This window comes from Notothenia coriiceps, unplaced genomic scaffold (assembly GCF_000735185.1).
Source record: "Notothenia coriiceps isolate Sejong01 unplaced genomic scaffold, NC01 NC01_scaffold00033781, whole genome shotgun sequence".
Classification (NCBI taxonomy): Eukaryota; Metazoa; Chordata; class Actinopteri; order Perciformes; family Nototheniidae; genus Notothenia; species Notothenia coriiceps.
In genome coordinates this window covers 49,476-60,307 of record NW_011366482.1, presented here as the reverse complement: position 1 = coordinate 60,307, position 10,832 = coordinate 49,476, and the positions used below count along the sequence as shown (strand labels likewise).

At 40.2% G+C, this 10,832-nt stretch overlaps 1 protein-coding gene across 1 annotated transcript in view; it reads left to right on the top strand.

Annotated features, from left to right (window-relative positions):
* The window catches only part of LOC104961805 (signal peptide, CUB and EGF-like domain-containing protein 1), a gene marked incomplete at its 5' end in the record, with an annotated part of 10,614 nt that extends 2,479 nt beyond the window's left edge, over positions 1 to 8,135 (top strand). Inside the window, 11 exons of the mRNA XM_010790145.1 lie at positions 239 to 337; positions 458 to 574; positions 716 to 874; positions 1,024 to 1,227; positions 1,595 to 1,756; positions 2,968 to 3,135; positions 3,821 to 3,982; positions 4,073 to 4,270; positions 4,458 to 4,610; positions 4,706 to 4,785; positions 4,915 to 8,135. Of these exons, the coding sequence (XP_010788447.1) occupies positions 239 to 337; positions 458 to 574; positions 716 to 874; positions 1,024 to 1,227; positions 1,595 to 1,756; positions 2,968 to 3,135; positions 3,821 to 3,982; positions 4,073 to 4,270; positions 4,458 to 4,610; positions 4,706 to 4,785; positions 4,915 to 5,067 (1,655 nt within the window). The remainder of the gene's footprint in view (positions 1 to 238; positions 338 to 457; positions 575 to 715; positions 875 to 1,023; positions 1,228 to 1,594; positions 1,757 to 2,967; positions 3,136 to 3,820; positions 3,983 to 4,072; positions 4,271 to 4,457; positions 4,611 to 4,705; positions 4,786 to 4,914) is intronic.
* Positions 8,136 to 10,832: the final 2,697 nt, after the last annotated feature.

Sequence of the window (10,832 nt, the reverse complement as noted above, 5' to 3'; positions counted from 1 at the left end):
CGTAGTAGTATACGTAGTAGTACGTAGTAGTAGTAGTAGTAGTAGTAGTAGTAGTAGTAGTAGTAGTAGTGTAGTAGTAGTGTAGTAGTAGTGTAGTGTAGTGTAGTAGTAGTGTAGTAGTGTGTGTGTGTGTGTGTGTGTGTGTGTGTGTGTGTGTGTGTGTGTGTGTGTGTGTGTGTGTGTGTGTGTGTGTGTGTGTGTGTGTGTGTGTGTGTGTGTGTGTGTGTGTTTCTAACAGACTCAGAGAACAGCTACACACTGAGCTGTGGAGTGCCCGTCCAGCCTGTTAAAGCTCCTCCGAAGAGGAACACCACCAGTGCTTTACCCACCTGTGGCGGTACAGTCGGACTTTCTGTTACTCTCAGTCAAAATATGACTTTTAGACTTTACACATCTGTCGTTTTTATAATAAAGGGTGATTAGCAAATCTGTGTGTCTCTTCTGCTTATGAATAAAGACACGCTGGCCGCACCCATAAAGCAGAAGGCCAGGTTTAAGATCAAAGACGCCAAATGTCACCTGAGGCCCCGAAACAAGGAGAAACACAGAGACTCCTCCAGACAGAACCTACAAGGTAAACACATTGTACTGAGTTTAGCTTCATTTGACACACTACGCTTTTATTTGAAGTGAAATTGTAAAAAACTGCAGTTATTTTTGTGTTGATTAAAACATATTGCTCCTCCTCCTCCTCCTCGTCTTTTTGACCTGGAAGGAGGCCAATTCCCTTGCACAGACGACTGCCAGGTAACATTTGTAAACCTCAAGTGCGACTCTTCTAAGAAGCGCCGACGAGGACGCAAATCTCCTTCCAAAGAGGTTTCCCATATCACAGCTGAGTTCGAGATGGAGATGAGAGAGGAAGAAGCATCAGGTATGTTCTTTCTTACATGATTTGTCTATATCAAATCAGTTTGAAAAATAACAATTGTTTACATGGTAAAATATGAACAGTGTCAGGCTGTGTTTTTCAAAGAAACCTTTAGAATTCGTGTTTTGACCACCAAACCTCTTTTTCCTCAGACACTTGTAACGTGGAGTGTGTGCGGGAAAGGGTGAAGCAGAAGCTGCAGAGCGCCATGCGGACGCTCAGGAAGTCCATCAACAGACAGCAGTTCTACATCCAGTTCTCTGGGACGGAGTACGAGGTGGCCCAGAAACCGTCCAAGGTACTGGAGGGAGTCGAGCTCTGCAGCACGGGACAAGTCCTCCGAGAGGGGAAGTGTGGTGAGTTCAGGGTCCTGCTAGCAGGCGTGTGGAGAAACGGATTACATGTTACGGGTTTACGTAATCAGCATGCAAAAGAAAGGTAACTGTAGTCTCTTACATTTACGTAAAATAATTAGAATCAGTTTACTGGTACATTTTTTTAAAAGGGGGATAACTAGCAGCTTAACAATGTTACAATACAATTTAAAATACAAATATTTGAAAGTTCATGCTGATGCATTACAACACCTTTTTGAATTGCATTAGGTGAACAAAATGACTGTGTATACTTGAATTCATTTGATAAAATAAAACAGCAGGACAAAGTTCAAAACAAGCCACAAAAGTATTCTTCCAAATCATTAGCCACTGTCTTGCTCCTCAGTGAGCTGTGGGCTGGGGACGTTCTACAGCGGGGAGCAGGAGCAGTGTTTGCAGTGTCTTCCCGGGACGTACCAGGACACGCTGGGTCAGCTGTCCTGTGAGCCATGTCCCGGCATCGAAGGACAGGGCATCGCCGGGGCCAAGAACGTGTCTCAGTGTGGAGGTAACTCCCCATCCCATCATTGAAGCAGGGTTCTTGGAAAAAGTCATGGAAATTCAAAATGCAAATTCCAGGCTCTGGAAAGGTTTTGGAAAACAATATTTTTTCCCAAAGTTTTGGAAAAGTAATGGAAATGTAACTAAAGTTGCATCAAATATAATTTATATGTTATCTAATCGCCGAAATAGTAATACTATAATGATATTAAATACTGTATCGTATAGTAATGAAACGTAAAATGGCATTTAACTGTCGAGGTATTTTGCTGGTGAGAGATTTTAGTAGAAGCTAGTAAGCCTATTTGATTTGTTTTGGATAGGCACAACATGTTTCATATGCAGACCTTATTTTCCTGTTCCATGTTAAAATAAACAATTTTCAGTGATACCGCTGAGAAAGAGTAATTTCTTTGGTCATGGAAAATTAGGTAAAGGTCATGGAGAAGTCATGGAAAATCATTGGTGAAAAAGTGTATGAACCCTGTTGAAGTGACTTCAGAACACTTAGCTCTTGCATTCTACCTCCAAAAGTAACAAAACAGTTGAAGTAGTAATCATACTATCATCACTCAACACTTTACTGTATTAGAGCATCTTAGATGTTTCTCCTGCCAACTCCCACTTTTATCCTTGTCATTGCTGAGAATCGCAATTCTAAATGTTTTTTGCGCTGAAGATGTCTTCTATGCTCTGGAAACATGTACCAACAAAATGCATGTATAAACATGTTGTGTTGGTACCACCTAGTGGCCATTCGTGATAAGGGAATCACAGCTACAGCAACAACGGAGCACCACAGACCATTGTTAGTGTATTTCATTTAGGGCTGCACAATTCATCTAAATTCTATCAAAATTGCGATATTGATTAGTACAATATCAAAAAGGCAGAAACAAAAAGGAAGTTGCAGAATTGGATTTTACAGACACAACACAACATATTTGTTTGGATGCACCTAAAAAGTCCCACCATGTTCATTTAGATATGTTTTAATGATGATGAGAACGATGCAAAGAGACCAATCCTTCCTTTACAACTCAAAATACATTTAGCTTTTCTTGAAGTATCTGAGCTTAGAAAGATGGTTACCAACTGATCTTAGACGGAGAAACACTTACATTTCATAGTGTAGAACCTCAAATAGCTTCTCAGTGAAGCTATTGAAACAGTAAGAGAAAAAGTACAACAGGTGATTCTCTTGTGTCCTTCCCTCAGGTCAGTGTCCAGCGGGTCACTTCTCTCCTGACGGCTTTCGTCCATGCCTGTCCTGTCCGCTGGGCTCCTACCAGCCTGAACCGGGCCGAGTGCTCTGCTTCCCCTGTGGAGGAGGCATCCTGACCAAGTTTGAAGCATCAACGGCCTTCAGGGACTGTGAGGCCAAAGGTGAGTCTTTGTGTCAGACATATCTTTATGTATACTGTATGTATTTCCCTGCAACATCATTTAATCAGCACTGAGGCATTTCATTCAGTTGGCAAAGTGTATTTAAATGTATTGAGGGGGAGTATGATCATATCCATGCTTTCATTGGGTCTCTTTAATTAAATGCCAGTTTAATCCTTTGCATGATGGCGTGACAGCACATCATTCTGAAGTATTCCACAGATTGTTTTTTAATGTTTTTAGGTTTCCTAGCTTCTCAACGATTGTCAAAACTATTCTGTTTGTCATTCTACCGATATGAACTGATGAAGTGCAGCCTCACAGAGACTGTAGATGAAAATGCGTGTTCAATATTCTATAGATTGCTTCACTTTCTCCTGTGTAATTGGAGCTTTTTATCTGCCACTTTACAAATGTGTATGTGCATACCGACATTTGCAATGACACAAGCCATTTGTCAGCAGTTTCATTGTTACCGCTGTCAGAAAGCCGCGTTCAGATGTGCATGAAATGGCAATTTGCAAAAGTCGATGTTAAAGTCGCCTATACAGGCTTTAGTGTTTTGTTTATGTCTCTGTTCTGTAATCTAGGCATGTTTAATATCACAGCTGCAGCATGTATCTTGTGGATCGTTTATCCTCAGACATTTTGTTCGGTGTGTACTGACACTTCTGTTCCTCCTCAGTGCACTGTGCTCCTGGACATTACTACAACTCAAGCACCCACCGCTGTATCCGCTGCACGGGAGGCACCTACCAGAATGACTTTGGGCAGAACTACTGCATCACCTGCCCCGGGAACACCACCACGGACTTTGACGGCGCCACCAACGTCTCCCACTGCAAAAGTAACCCTGCTCGACCTATACATTTAGGCGTCCATTGAATATCTCACTGGTAACCTACATTTCAAAGTGTTTCTTTCATGTTGCCCTCAGACCAGGTGTGTGGAGGTGAACTGGGAGACTACACAGGCTTCATCGAGTCTCCTAACTACCCTGGAGATTACCCATCCAACGTGGACTGTGTGTGGACCATCAACCCCCCACACAAGAGGCGGATTCTCATCGTAGTACCAGAGATCTTCCTCCCCATCGAGGATGAGTGTGGAGACGTGCTGGTCATGAGAAAGAGTGGTAATACAAAGATAGATTTATCATGATTAAGAATAACACTAATGTTGCCGTCATGACACAGAGACACACACAGAATGTTCTTCTTCTGTGACAGAAAGGATTATGTTGTCACAGGTAGGATTTCAAAGTCATTTCAGACCCATTGACAAGAGAGTACTATTCTAACATGGTTGCACCGTTCCTCCAGCCCTTCCCACCTCCATCACCACCTACGAGACGTGTCAGACCTATGAGCGGCCCATCGCCTTCACGTCTCGCTCTCGAAAGCTCTGGATTCAGTTTAAGACCAACGAGGGAAACAGTGGCAAAGGGTTCCAAGTTCCCTACGTCACTTACGATGGTGAGTCTCCTTTACACAATCAATCTAATCTCACACAGTGATCCATCTGTCTTCAATCTATACACTATATCATTTTGCCCTGCTCATTGTTCCAGAGGACTACCAGCAGCTGATAGAGGACATAGTGCGAGATGGCAGGCTCTACGCCTCTGAGAACCACCAGGAGATACTGAAGGTATTGAGCCAATCAGTCAATTACTAGTCTTTGATGAAAATACATCAAAATGAAGGTTTGAAAAGGTCCTCTCCTCAAATCATTGGTGCAGCCCGGATGACCCCGTGTGTCTGTGTGTTTTCTTCCCAGGATAAGAAGCTGATAAAGGCTCTGTTTGACGTGCTGGCCCACCCTCAGAACTACTTCAGGTACACGGCGCAGGAGTCCAAAGAGATGTTCCCGCGCTCCTTCATCAAGCTGCTGCGCTCCAAAGTCACCAGGTTCCTCAGGCCGTACAAATAGTCGGGATATCTCCAACGTCCTGTCAAAGCCCCCCCCCCNCCTCTTTTCTGATCCGCCCCTGCCCGTCATACAACGTAACATCCGCCTTTACTATATTCCTCATCTTTGACTCCTTTAATAAGTAACACATTGACGCCCTTCCCTCAGTTTGTGCAGCTCTTTTTATAAGGTTTGACCGATATGGGTTTTTTTGCAGACCATTTTTTTAACACAGAAGAAGCTGCCTGATAGAAATTGTGTGTATATATTGTTTCTTTAAATCCAACTATATTATACCAAACTTGTGAAAGCATTAAAGCATGTAAACATGTCACAGAAGAGGAACACAATACAAATATGAACCTGAAAATGCAACTCAACCCCTTTCAACATTACATTATCAAGCTACATGTAATTCATTATAGTCACTAAAGAGACAATGAAAGCAGCTGAAAGGAAACCTGTTTATTAGGGGTTTCAATGACTATTACAGAATCAATGAACCGTCTCATAGTTGGCAAGAAAACACATTTCTCAAAATCTTGGACTATTCCTTTAAAATGTGTTTTCAAACATTTAAAAAAAATCATATATATAATAAAATGATACTTCTTATGATTAGTACAGTGCAAGTATCAGAAAACCATTGTGTCGGTCAAACCCTATTTCTGCACACCATATACTATTTTTTTTCTTTTCCAAAAATCTCCCCCTCTCTCATTTTTATTTCGCTCTTGTTTTTTTCTGTGTTTTTGTGTTGTTTTTGTAATATTTATACTGAACTTGCAGAAGCCCACATCGCAGATTTACAACGCACATACAGACGTGTGAAATGTGTGGACATACAGCAGGTGGACATGCATGATGTGTAATCTGAATTGGATTCCTTTATTGCCCCCTTTGTGCACGAGACAAATGTGTTTTCTATACGCACATTTTAACCATTTTTATGTGGGGAAATCTTAACCATTCCACCTTTAGTATGTGCTTTATCCATTTAAGCACAGGGAAAGATTAAATGGGGTGAATCAGAAAGTCTATATTGTAAAAAAAAAAAATAGAACATATGTAACAAGATGAGATAAACTACCTGCAAGTAACAGAGTGTTACTTTAGAGAGAAATGTATGGAATGTAACTAATATTTGGAACTTTAATTGCACTTGAATTTTATATTTTAAACTGTAGGAAAAAAAGATCTAAGTTACGTTTTTTGTTACCTTTTTATGTATTGTTTTGAAATGTGCCACATGTGGCGGTGAAGAGAGAGACGGCTGTGTCTCCTGTTATTGCCCCCGCACTCATAGCCCATTCACACACACAAAGACAGTTAGATTCAAGCTTTAGCATCTCGTAAATGTATGTAAACTAATGTGCACAGAGAAAAACTCCACGACAGTTTGTTTGTGTATTCACTGCCAGATTTAGCTTCATATCTGAAACATTTCCTAAAGCTGCCAGAGAGAGGAAGCGTCAACATAGAAGCTTCTTGTATGATGGCACTACTTACATGCCTGTTACTTAAAAACTAATTACAATACCTGCATTTATCCAGATGCAGTCTCTTTCCATTAAATAGGAAGTATACCTTTCTTTTATAACCCAACTAAATGTTTCTGTGTCATTCCGAATGGTACTAGTATGTCTATGAAATCCTATAACATGTATTGAAGATGGGCTTTATATATCTGCACAATGCGACTGGAGGCGGGAAAAACATGTATGGTGTGACTGGAGTTTTGGAGGCGAATGTAGTGGCAGTCAGAATAAGAAACATCTCCTATCTGAGTGTCTGTGTGTGTGTGGCACTTGCAGCCTGCAAACTTTATCTGTGTGTTGTTTATGAAGAAGCTGGCCTCCCCTGACGGATGATACAAAATCAGATGAACATCCCCCTTTTGACGTTAAAGCTCCTCGAGAAACACTTTGGATAACATTCCTGAAAAGAGTCTTTGTGCTGAGCATAAAGAAAGCGTGATGATTATAAATGAAAGGACCATACTGGAGGTTTTGTATGTTTTAGCACATGTACTTAAAATGATGTAGACTATCTTCAGTGCAGTATCACAGATTTCCTATAATCCAGGGGTGTAATTTCAACACACTGGAAAAATCAATGTGTTTGATATTTGGAAAAAAACACTCTTTCTTACGGTTTGCTGGAGTTTAAAAAATGATGCAAATGAAAAAAAGGGACATGCGCAGCGTTTATTACAACTGCATGAACAAAACACCCAGATACAAAATGCAGCAAGAAGCTCAAGACTTGCATGGTTTTTGAAAGTGCAGCACGTTTCTCCTGATGGAAGTGTTTTGGGCCGCCCTACTTTCTTTTGTTCATGATATCTACATAAATAATACGTTGCTTCAGCAAACATGTTTTTTAGTATATCTAAATTTTGATTTTCATAGCACACTGAAATAAAACAAAAGGAAGTCAATAAAAAAAATGCGTTCTTCAATCTTTAATCATGTTGTTTATTGGTTTTCAATGGACTGAAGCATGCACAACTACTAGTATGGTCCTGCATGGCACTGAGCTGGTCATAGTTAGGGCATTTCATTCCAAAACAAGATACTAAATGGAAATAACCAGTTAAACAAAAAGGGAAATATTTTTACCGGCATTGACTGATAATCACCCCCTTAAATACTCTTTCACTGAAATTCCAAACCGCCGAATAGCTGCCATACAGATGATTTATGGTATGGCCTACTTCCTGTTTGAGGTGGGCACTGTTCAATATGAGTGTTATGAAAAAAATTACATGAAATGCTCTAACATTTTAATTGAATGTTTTGTTTTCCTGAGAATGTATTCTATTGTGTAAGCGTGTGTGTGTGTGTGTGTGTGTGTGTGTGTGTGTGTGTGTGTGTGTGTGTGTGTGTGTGTGTGTGTGTGTGTGTGTGTGTGTGTGTGAGTGCCTGTGATAGGGAGAGTGCGTTTGTACTTTAGTCCAATTTGTAGAGGAATAATTGTAACGTTTGTGTTAGTCGGTTGTACCCAAAGAGAGAAATTGTAACGCAGTGTTGTGCCATTGTTTGGTCCATGAAACTCCAGTACTGAACAAATTAAATAAAACAGTAGCAGAAAACACACTCCGACTTTTTCTTTTGTCCCTGAATGTGGAACAGACACAGAGGAGCTCTCGGAGCGGCTCTTATCTGCTCATTATATCTCTTATCTTTCCTTAGATGTGGCTCTAAACCCGACTGGCCTAAAGTACGCTTGTGAAAAATGTGGCTGACGCTGCTAATATTCCTCTTATCTTCAAGTGACACAATCTGTACAGGAGATCTGGATGCTACATCAGAAACACTCATCATCATCCACCCTGGCAGGATTCTTTTTCTCCCATTCACATTGTCTCTCTTTGTCTTAGAAGGAAATGGGAGTGAGATAACCTGTTTGAACTTCTGTCAGGTAATCTACACTCCTCCTGGGCATGTTCTAGGACTTGATGAATCTGCTGCTTGCTGTCTAGGTTGCCCATTTTGTCCCGTTCAAATAGCTGTAGGTAACTGTTGCTTTAGTGGAAAGCTTGTGAAGCAAATCAGGTAACTGAATTGTGACCACAGACTCTACAAAGTTCACAAATTCTCCCATTTAAGAGTTTGTTCAGTCACTGTCAGGTGCCTCCGGTGAGGGGTCAGACACATTTGAGAACTCTGAAGGCATCAGTATGCTACAAACAAAGAATTTAGGATTGGTTGACTATCTAATTTAAGCAATGGCATACCAATAAACAGTGCACAGGCAGCGCCCCACTAGCAAAAAGGGTTAATTTATTCAAGCTAATAAACTATTAGATATCTTATACGAGCAACAAGGCAATTTTCACTTTTCAGGCCAATTAAATATAATGTCAGGTGAAGTTATGTTAACAACAAACACTGGTATATTCAATGAAGTCTTTACAGCCACATGTATGGAGTATAACCATGCAAAACACACAAGATACACAATAACAAACCAGCCTTGTAACAAGACCAGATATCAGCATACAGATACAGCTAGCCGTAGAAGTAATAAAATACATGACTCTTGTTATTGAAACAAATCCTTTTTTGTGTACTTGGATCCAAGAGATCCAAATCTGACACACCAAACAGGTGAATGCTAGTTCAGCTAACATGCTAAATGCTACTTCATGTGTTCAAGATGGACTCTGCGGCGTCAATTCTGAATTAACTGGGGAACTTTTACCTCTCCTGAGTTGTGTGTGACTGGTTATAGTTGTGAAAGAGAGGTAGAGGACCCAGATTAAACTATAGATACACAAACAGGAGTATTTTTGCTCCCTTGATCTTCCTATTCTTCCTGCAATCCAAAAATCTGCATTCTAGAAAATATCAGGCAGAGTTTTCCTCCGTAAGAAGCAGCCATAATATTGCTGTTATTACCTGTGAAGTATAAAAATACTGCTTCCACAGAGCGTGATAATCCATCACAGTGTGACACCAGCATTTGGTTTGATCAGAGTTTGTGTTTGAGTGTTTTTTCATTGTCTCTGAACTGAGTGTTTTCATATCCCTGCTGCTCTCCTCCCTGTCAATCAGCTGACTCCAGAACAGAGGAAGTTTGCTCCAGGAAATAAACATGTCACCTTACAAACTTTACAGATGCATCCATGTCCTCTTCTTTGTTGTGTCTCTTCTCAGAACAGCATTTAAATTAATATTCACTTGGCTTTTAAGGACATCCGTAAAAGAATATCATAAGCCTTGATTACAGATGAATCCGTTTCTTTATCCATAAGTGAATGGCCTTTGATAACTGAGTGACAGTGGCAGTCTTCTTAAATGATGGGGTTCAAAGCCTGTTTAAAATATTACAATACTAAAAGTCTTGAGTTGCTTCACCATTTGTGTTGGTCATTAATCAGACTTGACAGGCAGATCGGATGTTATAGAGTTATTTCCAGGGTGTCCAATCAGTATCCGGCATCAGCAGGAAAATGCTACTGTGCCAGATGCTGAGATTACTCTCCCTTTTGCTTTCTTGTTGCCTTTCTATCAGTCGCTCTGCTCAAAGTTCACTGGATATGAAATTATAAAGGGGCCGATTGAGTGACCAAAATGTGACAGAACCATTGTTTCTTGAAAGTTCTTGGAAAATGTCAAACTAACCTTTCAGGCCGAAGAGCTGTGGAATGACTCGTCATCACATGAAGAATGGGTGAAATGTGTAAGCCTTACCATCCCAGCAGGTTCTAGTAAATTGTATAGAAATGGACCACATATGACCAGCAGATGGCGAACTCACTCCAACCTGACATTGTAAGCTTCCTCCCTGACTTATTGATGCATAAATTGAGCTCCAGATTGTGTTCTATTTGTTTAGCTCATTACCAGCCTAAATCCCACTGCTATTACCTGTGGATGAACAGGAACAGACGATGCAGAGATATAATGCTGTAATTTCATTGAGCATCCCAACACTAATGTGGGAAGTTGCAAAAGATCAAATAGGGTTTAATGATAAAAAACTGTGTTTTGTATTGTTTGGTTTGATTATAAAGCAAAAGATCCTGCCAAAACCCGAGTAACAGTAATATTGCTGAAGATAGATAGTCGATAGAAGCTTGTTTACCTTAATATTTAATTGAATACAATTATTGTAGCCTACTTCAACTTATTTTTTATAAAGTATTATAGCCATTGATAATTCAATTTCACTGCAATTAAGAGGGAAATAATGTAATTTTAAAGCCACATAATTAATATAATATAGTTATAAAAGTTCCTTTCCAGATCGAGATTTTACATTAAAAAACAATTGCGTTT